The 17229-nt window shown below is 43.0% G+C and overlaps 1 protein-coding gene across 1 annotated transcript in view; it reads left to right on the top strand.

Annotated features, from left to right (window-relative positions):
- The first annotated feature begins 1190 nt into the window (after positions 1–1190).
- The window catches only part of LOC118211306 (acid-sensing ion channel 1), a 172620-nt gene continuing 156581 nt past the window's right edge, over positions 1191–17229 (top strand). The window contains exon 1 of the mRNA XM_035388422.1: positions 1191–2885. Coding sequence (XP_035244313.1) covers positions 2524–2885 — 362 coding nt within the window. The 5' untranslated portion in view covers positions 1191–2523. The remainder of the gene's footprint in view (positions 2886–17229) is intronic.

A 17229-nucleotide genomic window follows, 5' to 3' on the forward strand; every position in this document is an offset into this window, starting at 1 on the left:
CTGAGTTGAGGATACAGCACTGCTGGGTTGGGGTACAGCACTGCTGGGTTGAGGGTACAGCACTGCTGGGTTGGGAATGCAGCACTGCTGGGTTGGGGTACAGCACTGCTGGGCTGGAGGTACAGCACTGCTGGGTTGGGGGTACAGAAGTGCTGGGTTGGGGTGTGCAGCACTGCTAGGTTGAGGGTACAGCACTGCTGGGTTGGGGGGGGGAAGCACTAATTCAATTTTAATTGGGAAAATGGATGTACACTAAAACAGAATGTCTGTATTACCACTAGTATTTGATTTTGTTTTCAAACGTTTGGCCATTCTTTCAGCTGTCAGAGTCTCAAAGGTCTTGATGTGACACTTCTGCCACTCTGTAAAGCGCCTTTGTGAGTTTTCTGTAAAAAGTGCTACACAAATAAAACTGATTTGATTTGATGCGTGTGCTTTTAACATAACCTAATCCTCTGCCTCTGGTTCAGTTACTTAGGAAATATTTAGGGTATGACAATCATTGTCCTGATTAATTACTAAAAATCTGGATATGTTTACATGCTTCATCTGATAAGGCTTCCAGTTGCGTTTAAAACAGCCTGTTGTCTTTGCTGACTGCATGGATTTGTTCAAAATAGGTTCGATCTGTGCCCCCTACCCAAGGAGTAATACAGTAATGATTCATAAAGATTAATACAGTTTATTATCAATCATTAAATACATGTCTCCTCGATTGCTAACAGCTACAGTCAACACTGTGTCATGTGGTGATTAGAGAGGAACGATGGGTAATTTCACGACTGGGTTATGTTTGTTCATGGGTTAGGAACAGCATCTTCTGCCTCCTGTTCAGCGTCTTACACACATGCGCGCGCAAACAAAAACAAACAGGCTGGGTGTCCGCAGAAACCAGACAATTTATTCAGACTACACAATTCTTCACTGTGTTCTAGTGAACTGTGTGCAGTGTTATGTCATATCAAACGTAAACCGACGCGCGTAAATTGACAGGCGTCCAGGCTGACTTGTTACGCAGAAATTCTATTGTATTTAATGCATTTTTTGTGATCCCTGCCTTGAATGTTTGTCAGAAAGCTATACATTGTGTGAGCCATCCGCAGACATATGTCGTTTAAAGCTCACGTCAGCGCTAGAAATCAGCATCTTTCCACGATGCAGCGCCCCCCCCCCCGCTCTTCCTCTCTCTGGTAAGCATCACAGTAAGCGGGAGAGGCTAAAGAGCTTCCTCTCCTTAGTTCATACCTTTTAAGTCTCCCGGTTGGTTTAATTTCGACCTTTTGATTCGTACAGACATCGATATTACGAAACCAGACGTATGCGAGACAACGAACCGTCATCAGCACAGCTCCAAGTTTACCAGATAGCCTAATAGCGGTTTCAGAGGGGAAGAGTCCAACCCCAACCAGCCCCTTCTAAAAGCACACACCATTGAATCCTTCATCTTTCGCTGGTTTGTGGCAGACCGAAAATTGTCGGAATTTAGCAGCGGTCGTGTCTTATAGCCTAACGGTATAACCTCCCCTTGGAGGGTCGGCGTAGCTACATTCGTTTTGCACTTGGATTATGGCTTTCCCTTGACTGCATACGGAATTAATTGTTTTCAGGCGTCGTTCAAGGACCACACCACAGCGTACAGCTTTGTTGTTGCATCTTAAACCATCGGGACGTGGAATCTGGGAGTCAGAATGCAGTCGTTTTATATTCTAACTGGTTTTGCTTCGGTGACTACTCGGTTCCAGCCCTGCATTCTTCTGAGCGACCTCAGTTTGATCCATTAGCCGGAAAGCTGGACATCTACTTAAACTTAATTTAGCGGTTTCGTTTTCTTATCTGTTTCGCACAGGTGGGAGACTAGGCAGTCGATTCACTGTACGTGGCCTATACGTCCTTAAGAGTAAGCTGATCTTGTACTATTTTGTTGTCATTGTTAGCCATCGGTTGTAATATTTGTTATATAAGCTAAACGCGTTCCAGGGCTGTATTTCTGATGTGTGCATTTGTGTCAATAGCTTTATCAGTTCTAACTGTGCTGCAACAGCATTGTCACTGTTAAACCAGTCGCTTCAAACATCTGGATGCATGACAAGAAATGCTGTCCAACCCCTGGGTGTAGGCTAGTGCTCTGAAACGAACTTTAAAACAGCAGGGCGGGCGTGGGTATCGCTGTACCGCTTCCCACGCCGTTTGATATCAAATGGGAAATGGTATGATTCTAAGCAAAGCTGTCTCAACAGAAAATGTGTCCGGTCTTCTTTCTTGTTTAGAGTTTTCTTAAGTAGCATACCACGAAGTGGGATACTGAATGTCAAGGAGTCTGAGTAATGTTTGAAAAAAGATAGCTACCTGTGGATTTCTCAAAACTGAACGCGCAAAACATTTACAAAGCGCCTCTGTGATAACAAAAGCAGACTATGTGTTAAGCCTCGTGCATTTACGGACAGCAAACCCTCTTGTGAAATTACCGGCCGCAATCAGTTTTTATTCTTCATCTTTTGAACGAAAGGTAGCCGACTGGTCGTAATGGACCTCACGGTAGACCCAGAGGAGATGGACAGCAACAAGCCTGTACCCATTGAAGTTTTCGCTAGCAGGTCCACCTTACATGGCTTCTCTCACATGTTCACCTACGAGCGGATCTGCATCAAGCGCTGTCTGTGGATTTTGTTCTTCTTGGGATCCGCGAGTTTCCTGGTTTACGTGTGCGTGGACCGCGTACAGTATTACTTCGAGTACCCGCACGTCACTAAACTGGACGAAGTGGCTGCTCCATTGATGATCTTCCCTGCTATCACCGTCTGCAACCTGAACTCCTTCCGTTTCAGCCGCGTGACGCGCAATGACCTGTACCACGCCGGAGAGCTGCTGGCGCTGTTAAACAGAAGGTGTGTAGTCAACGTCAAGTCTGAGTGCCAGGCTAGCCTACTACATGCAATCTTCATATGCGAAACCTACACAAAGCAAATCAGATTACAGACAAGACGTTTTTAAGGGCTTTGTGAAGTTGCGTTAACCTTATGGAACATACTCCAGAGTTCACTCTGATTTCAGAAATAGTCGACCGCCAGTGTGCATTTAATTTTACCGTTTTGAAGTTGTGACTTTAAACGGTCTCCCATATAATTTTAGTGGCTACATACTGTAATTATTGCTTGGGGCAATAGCGTCAGTAGGCTGGTATGTTGTCTAGTCTCCCTGAACTCTTTTTTTCTGCCAGGAATTCTGTCCACTTATCTCTGCATGCGAATATTGAAGTGGTGCTTCTGTTTTATTTGCTCCGTTTTTGAGCTGGTGGGGTTTTAATCAAATAACATACAGCCTGTATGTTGCATAAATAAGCCTGTATATTTATAAGTGATTAAAATCACCCAGTCAATCTGACCAAACAGAAATACACAGAAATGTCATTTGTACACTGGCAAAATACTAATACTGAATTTAAGCCCAGTAAAAAATATTCAATATAGGCTATAATGCGTCAGCAGACTCACTTAATTTTTTTTTTTTTTTTTAAGAAATCATGTTCATTGTGGACTACAGTTTTTGAAAATCTGTTTATGACTGCTGTAGTCTCCTGAGATTCAGTATGTCAAATCTTAAGTCCAGAGTTTAAAGAAGAGAAAGGTCTGATCAACCGGCTGGAAACTGTGATGGAAAAGCAATTTAAATTGTTAACCCATTAATGCCCAGATTATTCCCAGAGATTTCTTCCGTAGTCATCCAAAAAATATTCACAGATGGAAAAAGAGTGGTAGAGACTTCGGCAACTTTAGTTGTCCATGGGCTTAAATTGATTAAGTTCAAGTTCAATACTTTATTGCCATGTAAACACAGTTGATAGGAATTTGCCTCAGTGCTACTCTTAAAAACAGACAAAAACACAGACATAAGTAGATAAAACAAGAACAACAAAAACAGTTATCACATTTATACATTCAAACATACATAATATCATAATTCCCTGCATAGTATCATCTTGTGGAGGGGGAAAAAAAACCATAATTTCTATGTGGTTTACGTAGCCTTTAGCCTTCTTATAACATTTGCTTCCTCTCTAAATTTTGGTCTGGGCTTCAGGCATGTTCTGTACATAGTAAAATGTTCAGTGTTAAATCAACTCATACAGAGAACTCATTCGACTCTGTTAGAGTCGAATTAACACTGAACATTTTACTGTGTGCAGTATGTCACGTCTTCACCCTGCTGAAAATTCCAGCTTAAACCGGTTTGACCAGCGTATAGGTGGTCAACCAGCTGACCAGCCTATACAATCAGCTAGTCCGCAAGTTTGACTAACAGCATACTCTACCAGTTTAACTAGCTTTGTCAAGCTAGAGATCAGCTGTGACCAGACCTAGGTCAAATACGTATTTGTTTTGGATTCAAATACTTTTCTATGCTTTACTGATCTTGTCTGGTGTATTAGAACCAATCAAATACTCTCAAAAAGTGCAAACCCCACCTTGTGGTCATATTGGCAGGCTCAATTACACCAAGCAAGATCAACAGAGCACAGAGCATTTTTTTTCAGATGGAAACCCAATAGTAGCCAATTTAACATGAAACCAGAAACAGAAGAAAGGTTATTTTGGACTGCTGTAGATCCAAACTAGTGAGCTCAGTTTGAAAACGTGTCCTACTTTATGATAATTTAATATTTGTTGGCATCAGATACATTATGGGGTTGGAAATCAAATAATTTTGTATTGATGTGGATTAAGGTGTTGATGCTATATGTGAAATATGTAGGTAAATATATATTAGTAACACCTGAACAAGGTACATGTAGTTTGCAGGTTGTTGGTTAGCACTGGACATTATAGAAAAGCCAATTTCAAATGAATTTGTGAGAGTGCAGACCATCAGGGAAGCTCACCAAGGAAATCTGATATATTTACTGCTGCTGAGCTCAGTAAAGATAGGTCACCAGGGAAACTTGATATATTTATAGTCAAGATTAATTGTCTTGTAGCTTGGGAGTTGTGGTTTGATTCTACTGGAAGTCTGATTAATGTAAATGTATTATAAATAAATCAACAAGTAATTTATTTTTTTAATTTTTATTTATTTATTTATTTAAAAGGGACAACACACAGTAAACAACATTTCCGCAGTTGCGTCAAATGGTACAGTGTCAAGAGTGAGCTCAAGAGCTAATTGTCATCTGTAGTCCCTTAGCAGGTGGGAGATGTTAATGCAGGTGTTAGCAGGCAATTGGTAGCAGTTTGGTAAAGCTGTAGTGGAGAACCATTTGCCCTGCCCTGTCCCAGGAGTGTATTCAGTTCAACAGCTTTTGTCATTTGGTCATTTACGATCCTAAACATCTATCAAAACATGTGAAATTTGGTTTGTAGTAGACTGTTTGTTCAACTGAAAGGACATTGATTTCCCTGTCTTCTGTGAAGGAAAATGGATGGGAAAGATCTGAACAGTGGCCAGCACCTAGATTTCAGCAGCACTGTGCTCAATGTAATGCTGTATGAAGTAGAGTAAAATCTGAAGAAAAACATGTTTTCCACACACAAAAATGGCAAGTTGCTCACACATACAAAGCACTGTCTTTAAGTCATCAATTCAAATTTGCAAAATGTAGGCCTGCCATTAAAAGTATTGATATCACAATTAGGCCAAGTTACAAGAAATAATAAATTGGCTATAATTAGCTCACAGTAATGAAACAAGCTGTATTCCAAAGCAACGCTACAAAATGTTTCCTAAATAGGCAAATGCTCTACCCATTGCGCCTCTAGTAAGCCACTCCCAAGGCCACAATGTTTTATTAAATCTATGCACTTCCATGTATCTCCATTTTGCCTGTGTATCTGATGTTTCTATTGGCTAATGTTGGTAAATGCCCAATGGGGAAACATATTCTTTGTGGGCCTGGAACATTTGTGATGATGTAATCGGCCGGAAAAAGAAGGAGGAAAAAAACAAAAATTCCGTAAGTTTGGGAAGTTGTGAATTTTGGTCAGACGGTACAGAAATGAAGGTTTTAAGGTCTGAGAGTCTGTGGTCATTGCGGTTATTTCCGTGAGGAAACCCTGAAAAGTGGCAAACTCTCAGTGTTTGCGAGAGTATGTATGTGCTATGTAGGTATGTGGCACCTGCCATCCCAGTCTGTCGATACCCAAATCCTTCAAGGGAGAGTTCTGTAACATTTAGGCTACAAGGCCAAATGTTACAAAAATGTTGTCCCTGTCAGTCATGATTGCATTCCCATAAAACCATGTATATTAGTGTAAAAAAAAACAAAAAAAAAAACGCCAGTCCGTCCTTAATAAAAGAGAATGCAACGGGCGGGGGCTAATATACACAAATATATGTGCTGGGAACATTTGCCCTAACATTCCAACTGTTACAAATAGCCTATATTCTGAGAACCAAAAATGGATATCAGGGATAAAACTCATTAAGCCCCCAGGGTGCGCAAGGTGTTATCTTAGAAATGGGATTCCTGAAATGTTCTCACATTTTACAGTTAGTTGCTGAAACAGCTCGACTTTCCACAAATTGGTAACAACCGCCGAAGGTAACCTGAAAAGGGCCTTTTGTTCATTAATGGCTCAGTTTGGCGAGATTCACTTCTTGCATAGGTAATTTCCTTATCTGGGGGGTATAAAGTTTTCTGAAGGAAGGAAAATGATTGACACCAGTCGGACACGGCTGTCGACAAACAGATGGTGATCGACTTCAGTACGGCTTTGCTGCGAAAACGAGCCTAGAATGTGTGATCGTTGGATCTGTTGAGCCGCATACACAGAAACATTTTAGTGCTAAATTTACATTTTATGGAGTACATTTAATCTGGAGAATAATTTACTCTGATGGAGTAAATTTGCTGCCTTTTAAACTCAGAGTATTCGTGCAAAGGATGTTTTTATACTTAAGTGCAAATCAATGCACGCATAACTGGGAATGTGATTGGACTGTGTTGAGTGCCACTGGTCTCATTGCATTGCGTACTGTAGGCACAAGAAGTATGTTAAAACTTCTGTTTTTCTATAAATAAGTGAATGGTTAAACTGTTTGAGACCCATCATCAGTGGTCACCAAACTGAGAGAGGACATTATTTTGGGATGGGATTGAGTGATTGATTGATGGAACTTTTATGTTACATGTACCTCCATCCAGTACTTATTGTACCTTGTATCATTATCTTGATGTTGTAGCTTGTCATGCCTCCTACTTTGACTTAGCATAGGTTAGGTCAGAGTAATGTTTACTGTGTGAACTGGCCTTAATGTGTTCATGACTGTAGAAAATGAGTATTGTACCTTATCGGACCTGTGTTTTGTAGTTGCACCAGTGACCTTCGGTATGCACTTATTGTACGTTGCTTTGGATAAAAGCGTCTGCCCAATGAATGTAATGTAATTGATGAGCAGTTCAAGCTCACCGAGGCCTCCTACTGTTTGACCAGCGTAGTTACATCAGTGTACTCATCTATTTTCATTATGGCCCCTTGTCTGGTTTCAGTTTGTTAGGCTGGTCACTTGAGGAGCTTGTCTAATATTTATTGAACAAAGAAATCTAAAAGCTAAAGGGCGTGCAGTGTCCATATATGGTAAACATTCGAGCGTCTGCTGTAGGTTTAGGTATAATACTCAATTTTTCTGAGCACATATATTTCTTTCAGCATTTCCCAAGATACTATTCACATTACCTGTTACCAAATGGGTGACATAGTGGGGTAAGAGCAGTTTACTTCATAGATACTGTTACAGTCACGCACACAGCTGTCTCAGTCCCTTGCAGGCTTTGAGAACTCCTGCTGGAGACCAGCTGGGACACGGAGCTTAGGGGCGCAGTGAGGGGAGCTGTGTGCTCTGCAGCTGGGAAAAGGAGCTGAGGGGAACATTGAGGGGAGCAGTAAGGGGCACAGTGAGGGGAGCAGTGAGGGAGCAGTGAGGGGCACAGTGAGGGAGCAGTGAGGGGAGCAGTGAGGGAAAGTGAGGGGAGCATTGAGGGAGCAGTGAGGGGAACAGTGAGGGGAGCAGTGAGGGGAGCATTGAGGGAGCAGTGAGGGGAACAGTGAGGGAGCAGTGAGGGGAGCAGTGAGGGGCACAGTGAGGTGAACAGTGAGGGGAACAGTGAGGGGAGCAGTGAGGGAACAGTGAGGGGAGCAGTGAGGGAACAGTGAGGGGAGCAGTGATGGAGCAGTGAGGGAACAGTGAAGGAGCAGTGAGGGGAGCAGTGAGGGGCACAGTGAGGTGAACAGTGAGGGGAGCAGTGAGGGAGCAGTGAGGGGAGCAGTGAGGGAGCAGTGAGGGAACAGTGAGGGAGCAGTGAGGGGAGCAGTGAGGGAGCAGTGAGGGGCACAGTGAGGGGAGCAGTGAGGGAGCAGTGAGGGGCACAGTGAGGGGAGCAGTGAGGGAGCAGTGACGGGAGCAGTGAGGGGAACAGTGAGGGAGCAGTGAGGGGAGCAGTGAGGGAACAGTGAGGGGAGCATTGAGGGGAACAGTGAGGGGAGCAGTGACGGGAGCAGTGAGGGGAGCAGTGAGGGGAACAGTGAGGGGAGCAGTGAGGGGAACAATGAGGGGAACAGTGAGGGGAACAGTGAGGTGAGCAGTGAGGGAGCAGTGAGGGGAACAGTGAGGGAGCAGTGAGGGGCACAGTGAGGTGAACAGTGACGGGAACAGTGAGGGTGCAGTGAGGGGGCAGTGAGGGGAACAGTGAGGGAGCAGTGAGGGAACAGTGAGGGGAGCATTGAGGGGAACAGTGAGGGGAGCAGTGACGGGAGCAGTGAGGGAGCAGTGAGGGGAACAGTGAGGGAGCAGTGAGGGGAGCAGTGAGGGAACAGTGAGGGGAGCAGTGAGGGGAACAGTGAGGGGAGCAGTGAGGGAGCAGTGAGGGGAGCAGTGAGGGAGCAGTGAGGAGCACACTGAGGTGAACAGTGAGGGGAGCAGTGAGGGGAGCAGTGAGGGAGCAGTGAGGGGCACAGTGAGGTGAACAGTGAGGGGAGCAGTGAGGGAGCAGTGAGGGGAGCAGTGAGGGGAGCAGTGAGGGAGCAGTGAGGGGAGCAGTGAGGGGCACAGTGAGGTGAACAGTGAGGGGAGCAGTGAGGGGAGCAGTGAGGGCGCAGTGAGGGAGCAGTGAGAGAGCAGTGAGGGGAGCAGTGAGGGCGCAGTGAGGGAGCAGTGAGAGAGCAGTGAGGGGAGCAGTGAGGGGAGCAGTGAGGGAGCAGTGAGGGAGCAGTGAGAGAGCAGTGAGGGGAGCAGTGAGGGGAGCAGTGAGGGAGCAGTGAGGGGCACAGTGAGGTGCACAGTGAGGGGAGCAGTGAGGGAGCAGTGACGAGAGCAGTGAGGGGAACAGTGAGGGGCACAGTGAGGGAGCAGTGAGGGGAGCAGTGAGAGAGCAGTGAGGGGAGCAGTGAGGGAGCAGTGAGGGGAGCAGTGAGGGGCACAGTGAGGTGAACAGCGAGGTGAACAGTGAGGGGAGCAGTGAGAGAGCAGTGAGGGGAGCAGTGAGGGCACTGCAGCTGGGGTCCCCGCAGAGCCAGGCTCGCCGCAGTACGCTGAGGCTGCGGGCGGGATCAGGTGTTTGAAAGGAAGGGGCACGTCGGCGATGGGCTGACGAGAACAGAGACGGAGTGTCGCTGAGAACAGGAGCGGACTTCAGAAGGGAAGGGGGGGAAATAACGAGTGGAAGCAATTAAGCAATTAAGCGATTTAGCTAAGTCCGGTAAGCCGTGCGATAAACAGGCTTTCATCTCCGTGTAATTAGCGCCGCCGGTGAAACCTCGCCGTCATCACGCCGATAAACGCCGCCCCCTGGTGGACTCCGCCCCCATGCGGCCCCACGCGCGTGTTGCCCTCGGTTTCGTTTCTGTGTGTGAGCCAGGAGATGGTGCACGGGTGTCCCATAAAGACCCCGTTAGACACCCCCCTGCAGACACTGCAATCTGCTGCTCTGGAGCAACAGGGGACACCTGTGGCTTTCAGACTTGGGCGGTGCTGGTTTGTGTGTACAGTATTAATGTACGCGTTTATATAACGCACACGCATGTTTATGGGGATGGCAGGTATGCCAAGTTATGCCTTGGCAGGGCAGCATGCCTCATACCTATACAGCACTGGGAGTTTGGCACTTTTCAGGGTTCCCTACAGAAATAGCCACAATGACCGCAGACTCTCAGCCCTTAAAAACATTAATTTCTGTACATTCTGACCGCATTTCAACAGACAGAATTCACAAACAACTTCACACATCAACACAATAAAGCCCCAGACTAAGGGGATTTTGTGTCTTCTTTTTTTCCCTGCCTGATTACATCATTACAAATGCTCCCAGCCCACAAATAATGTGTCTCCTCATTGGACATTTAAGGTACATCAGCCAATAAAAACTTTGGATCCTTCCTTACCAGCTCACTGGGTAGTGCGCCTGCCTGCCACGCTTTTAGATGTGTGACAGCTCAGGTTCGAGCCCTCCTCGGACTAATGAAAACCTCTCACTCATTACAGTACATGGGCCTACCTGGGTAACTACAAATTAAATATATAAACTATTGCTTTTGGATCTGTATAATCTTTGCGGGAAACTCATTCATATTACTGAAATACAAATAAAATACACCCACACTTTAGACAGTTCCGCTTTCAGCATTTTAACCCAGTTTAACGTTAGCTACCTTGCTAACGACCCGACAGACCGACTGCATAACAGTACAGACAGCTGTCAAATGAAACACTATAATCAGCATTGCACTTTGGTCCGCTATGTGACATTGCCGGTCCTATAGAAACTGCAGATGAGCACTGGTAACGTCAGATGAAAAACAACGTACATTTTCCAAGTACAAAAATTGCCAAGTTGCTCACACATACAAAGCATGTTTATAAGTCATTCATTCAAATATAGGCCTGCAATTAAAAGCATTGATATCAAAATTGTGCCAAGTTACATGACTATGTCAGATAGCTCAGATAAATGAAACAAGCTGTATTCCCAAGCAATGCTACCCAATGTTTCCTAAAGTGTGCATGTACGTATGTATATTTGAGTTTATGTGTACACTATGTATGTATGTGTGTGTATGTGTATTTGTATTTGTGTCTGTGTGTGTATGTGTATTTGTATTTGTGTCTGTGTGTATGTGTATCTGTGTGTTTGTGTATTTGTTTTTCTTTGTGTGTGTATTTGTATTTGTGTGTGTGTGTACGTTTGTGTGTCTGTGTGTGTATGTGTATTTGTGTCTGTGTATTTGTGTGTTTGTGTATTTGTTTTTCTGTGTGTGTGTATTTGTATTTGTGTGTGTGTGTGTGTGTATGTTTGTGTGTCTGTGTGTATTTGTGTGTTTGTTTATGTGTATTTGTTTTTCTGTGTGTGTGTATTTGTATGTGTGTGTGTATGTGTGTTTGTTTATGTGTATTTGTTTTTCTGTGTGTGTGTATTTGTATGTGTGTGTGTGTGTATTTGTGTGTGTGTCTGTGTGTGTATGTGTATTTGTGTGTTTGTGTATTTGTTTTTCTGTGTGTGTGTATTTGTATTTGTGTCTGTGTGTATGTGTATTTGTGTGTTTGTTTGTGTGTGTTTTCTGTGTGTGTGTATTTGTATGTGTATTTGTATGTGTGTGTGTGTATTTGTGTGTGTGTCTGTGTGTGTATGTGTATTTGTGTGTTTGTGTATTTGTTTTTCTGTGTGTGTGTATTTGTATTTGTGTCTCTGTGTATGTGTATTTGTGTGTTTGTTTGTGTGTGTTTTCTGTGTGTGTGTATTTGTATGTGTATGTGTGTGTGTGTGTGTATTTGTGTGTCTGTGTGTGTGTATGTGTATTTTTTGTCTGTGTGTATTTGTGTGTTTGTTTATGTGTATTTGTTTTTCTGTGTGTGTGTATTTGTATGTGTGTGTGTGTGTATGTTTGTGTGTCTGTGTGTGTGTGTGTGCATTTGTATTTATGTGTGTGTGTGTGTATGTGTGTGTGTGTGTGTCGTGATAGTGTTTTGCATTTGTGAAACTCCACAGTGACTCATTTAGGGATCCTCATGAATAGCTGGATTCTATTCAGCATTCGTCTCTTAATTGTTTTTTTGCGCTGGAAAGCTGATCACAGACACGCTGGATTACAGAAATCTCATTAACACCTCTGCTGCATTTGACTGCTATTTCATCCATTTTATTTCATCATTACTGATTTGCAGAATCTTATCGTGGTTTAACAGGTGTGAAAGTTGATGCAATTTCCCAGAATTAGGATCACCAAAATAGAATCTTTTCTCCTGAATGATTTATCATTTGTCACTTTCCACCTCATGTAACCCTGGGCATTCTTTAAAATAAAAAAAAATAAAAAAATAAAAAAGGGCTCTTACCCTTGTCCGCTTGTCCACTTTCAGAATGCTTTGTTTTTAATAAAGTTTATGTACTGCTGTGAAGATAATAAAAACCATGGGGTGGGGGGGGGGGGGGGGGGGGGGAGGCGGATGTTTTGAAAGGGGTCTTTGTCCTGTGTTGATCCTAGTTCACTTGAAGAAACATCTGGCATTAGTAAATGCCTTCTGTGGATGGTTGAATGGAAATAAAGATTCCACAGAGGAGTTGCATGTACTGTAAAACCTTCTACAGAGGGTTGCACATAGAACAGTTTCTTCTAAGAACCTTTTTGTCATGGTTTCTGCATGACAAAAACGGACATATAGGGGTGAATGAAGAACCCTTTTTGGTTTTAGGAGATTAGTTTTATAGCTGTTTGCTTATGAAATACAATAATCTTGACATTTGGTAATTTCTTGCTTTGTGCAGAAGTGTGGTACACACTATACGGCCTATGGGTAAACAGCATCAAGTAGGCAACATGAGTTGTATTTGCTTAGTTCCTTTTTTCTTTTGGAAATAAGCCGACATGCATTGCAAGTTTGGGGAAGTGTGTTGGTATACTTAATCTAGGATTAATCTGTTTTCCTTAATCTGTTTTACTATGATTTTAAGTAAATAAATAGATAGATAAGATTATGGAAAATGCATAATTCAATGAACCTGTGGGCTTTAGATTACTTTGCTTGACTTAATGTGCTTTACCACAGGGTTCGTAAACATATAAACATTTTAAAATGTAGAATAGCAAGTTTATGTTATCACAAGCCACGGTGTACATGCTTTTGCTAGGTTTGATGGATTTGAGTGTGAGGGCTGGGCGTTTCTATGGCGATGTAGTGCTTTGACCAGTAATAAGCAAGAGAAATCACACTTGGAACAGCTACCATATGCATTTGTGTGTGTCTTCCATAGACCGGTGTCTTCACATTTGCACAAGGAGGCAAATCCAAATGAATACGTTTATTACTCCGAGTCCCAGAATGCATTGCAGATCTCTTACAATCATAATGTAACTCAAACCTTCTGTCTTAGATCCTCAATAAAAGTACATCTCATTTCCCAGACACATTTTTAAACAAGGAGTGAGAAAGCATTCCTGGATGGGGCTCCAATTTTATGGAGTATTCTGCCGAAAATAATCAGGGCTCTGACTTTTAAAATTAAATCAGAATATTAAGTCCCATTTTTGATTCATTTAAACTTTGTGTAACTATTTTACTGTTTTGTTTCATGCTTATGTAATGCTTATTGTCTTTATTCTACATTATTTTTCAGTCACTTTACTTTTATTGTGTGAAGGGCTTTGCCCACCATGTAAGCAAAACAATCTTCAAATAAATGTGTCATCATCATCATCCTCCTGATCATTGACATCATCCATCCATCATCATCCATCATCCAACTTCAATCATCTGTCATCATTAATCATCAGAGCCGAAACAGAAAAAAATCATACCAGGAATGGACCAGAACATAGGGGAACATTCAGGACCAAAAGGTGAAATCCAAAGTTTAATAACAATAATGAATGAAGTAAGGAGAGGTGGTGTACAGACAGAGCACACAGTATATCGTCAGCCATTTCTGATGTGCTGGATTTTTTATGGTCACAGAGGGACGTTGTTGCAGCTGGCATCTGGAGTCTTAAACAGGGAAGATTTTTGTTAACGTCTTTAAACAGATCAAAAGAGCGATGAAAGAAACTTACTCCGTCTAATCGTAACGTCCTACATTCTGCTGTCAGGGAGGATGGTGCTTTTGCAATTAAAATTTCACTGCCAGAAGAGTTGGGATGGTTGTACATGGAAACCTTAAGTATGCAGTGGCAGGTCTGTGGAGAGACACTGAGAGGCTGCAGTGTCATTCTACATTCAGCTACAGGGTAATTCCAGTTGTTCAACACCAGATGAGGTGAGGGAAGGAACTGTTTTCCCAGAGAATCATTTTTTGATCCTCAGAACATTCCCTGAGGTTTGTTTGAAGTTGTACATATTGAACAGTGTACACACACACACAACAATGACCACATTTCTTAAATTCCTTAAAACAACAAACCAAAGTCACACATTGATAACACTTACTGTAGCAGTGAATGGCCACACAGGTATGTGCCAGCTTAGCCATTGGTCAGATTCTCTCACAAAGGTGCTTTTTTCAAGGGTGAACCTCTTGGCAACCTTCACTTGATGAGTTGGTGTTATTGTTTAGAAATTATTGGCTATTCCCCAAAAGAGTGGGAGGGGTTTGTGGCTCTGATTGGCCACTTTTCCCTGGTTCAGAGTGGAGGGGTGTAACCTTGGGCACACAAGGCTGGAGTATGGATGATATGGAGGTAACCGCACAGAAGAAAACAATCCCAGAGCCCCTCAGAAATGATACTTATTCCTCTATCATTTACTCCCTGATCCTGTACGGCAAAGTGTAGACCCTCTGCGGGTACTTCCTCGCGTCTTAAGCCTCTGTCTGAAAAATTAAAGTGCTCCTGGTCATAAATCCAATTGAGACTCTCCCCTCTCTTTCTCTAAACAATGTTTGCTGTGATTGCTTTGGGGAACAGCGGTAGGCGATGTGAAAACAACCCACAAATACGGTGGCGGTAACATCAGCTTCCACCAAACAGTCTGACGCGAGGACAAATACGGTGGCGGTAACATCAGCTTCCACCAAACAGTCTGACGCGAGGACAAATACGGTGGCGGTAATATCAGCTTCCACCAAACAATCTGACGCGAGGACGCCGCGCAAGCTCGCGTCACCGCCCTCGAGAGCTCTCCTGACGTGGCGGCTCGGTGCTCCTGAGAAAATTTGGGCCCCCCACTACTATTCAATCACATTTGTTTTGTTAATCGAGGGAGTGGAGAGTGCAGGGAGTGGAGGAGAAGAGCCTGAGAACACTCTGAGAGACTGCAGTGGCTCTGCTCTACAGGCTCAGCTGTTTTTAGTTCCCCTTTGTGACTGAGGGGGGGGGGGGGTGGAGGACAGGAGTATGTGATTCATCATTTGAAAAACAAGCACGAAACCCTCCAGACCCACAGCGCAACTGTGCTAACTGTATAGCTGGGTAGCTATGGCATGTCTTCACCTCTGTAACGTTATTTGTTGTCCTCCGTGTGTCCATTCATCTGTATCGGTGGTTGTAGCTGTGTGTCCTTAGCTCCTTCTCATGCGTGCAGGATAGCATCCGTACGTGCAAACTAGGTTAACTAAAGTTGGCGATCCGTACACGCTAACTAGGTTAACGTAGTTAGTGAGATGCGTTTATCTGTCTGCATCTCCCGAAATCACCACTTCGAACGGCACAACATTTTTAAGCACAGCTTTATTGCCTAACGTTACTTTAGCTAACCCTAACATGTTTGCGTTTCGCCTACTCCTACTAAACGAAGCACCACCTGCGCATGCGTCCTACTAAACGTCCCTCTCAGATCGTCCGTGAGTGAGTGAGTGACCACAATTTGCCACGCATGGCCAAATGAAAAATTATTAGTTAAAGGTAGATCTGAAGAAGAGGACAAACCTTAGTCTTGGCAAACTGTCCTGGAGGTTCCTTACTTGTTGAATATTAATCATTTGTTTGGAGGAGGCTGTAGTATCTACCTCTCTTAGGCTTGGTAACATAAACAATATAGCTAGGCCTCAATTGCTGATGCATACCACATTGTCTGGGGACGTATTTCATGAAACAAGATTACCGAGGTAGCTGGATAACTGCACTGAGTAAAACCCAGAGTAGCTCTTTTTACTTCAATTCATGTTCCAAATATAGGTTGCAGGTTTTTGCCGCAGTTATCCAGCTAACTCAGTAATTCTGCTTTGTGAAACAGGGCCCAGGTCCAGTTCCAATCCAGCATCACAGGGGAAGGGTTAAATGTACAGAAATTCTAAGTGTTGCTTTGGAAACAGACCTCTTTTTAGTCCAAATTCTAATGGTAATGGAGATCGCTTTGCACATCAAAACCTTTCAAACCTTAGCCCTCCTCAGTCGGTAGAGCTGGAAACCCAAATGTACCCTTTTGTTCATTCAGACCACGTTGCATTCTGGGAAGGCTGCTACACTTTAGTCAGGGTGTGAACGCTTTCCAAAATCCCAGGGATTGTGGTAACACTGGGCTGAGTGGTTTTCCCTAATTTCATCCTTAAACCTTAATCAGATCCAAACATTTAGTGTGTATTCACCAGCTGTTAGGCTGTCTGTCTAGATATGGAAAAAAATCATTTGAAACCATTTACTGGCATTTATCAAATAAAGTTTTGCCGTGATTACACTTTTTGCTTACATATATACTGGCTCCAGCCTAATATTATATATTATTCAAATGATAAGTAATATCCACTGAAAAGGATATACACACAAATTCATAAACCATTATGGAGATGTGGACAGAAAAGGCAACTTTACAATGCAAATTCAGAAATACGGCTCAGTGGGAAATAAGCTGGCAGACATTAAATTGTGTACCAAGGTTAAAAAAGACTGAAAGAATGTCAAAGTTCAAAGATGACAAATGTAATCTTTTTTTCTATATTTATCTTAAAAAAAGGAAAGTAAGGAAAAAGTTAAGTGCATTAAAACAGTGAATAGGCATTGTTGTGTAAAAATAAAGTTATTGCAGACACACTTCATTTTTAATTTGCTGAGAGCTCCACCAGAGAATAGGATTTGAATGAGCCACAATTACATGTATTTGCAATACCCAAGGTCTTTTAAAGGGTATTAAGATAAGGAATTGTGCAGAACTTTAAAAAAATAAAAATGACAGAAATATGGAATATATCCATAAGCACACTAAAATGATTGTAAGCTGCTAATAATATTTTTTTTTTGTGAGCTCTAGATTAGGACTTGATAAGAAAAGCGACTGCATTGGCTGTTTGTTAAATTTGATGAACGTTTTTTGCTGGGTGATCAT

The sequence above is a fragment of the Anguilla anguilla genome, chromosome 13 (genome assembly GCF_013347855.1).
Source record: "Anguilla anguilla isolate fAngAng1 chromosome 13, fAngAng1.pri, whole genome shotgun sequence".
In the NCBI taxonomy this organism is placed as follows: domain Eukaryota; kingdom Metazoa; phylum Chordata; class Actinopteri; order Anguilliformes; family Anguillidae; genus Anguilla; species Anguilla anguilla.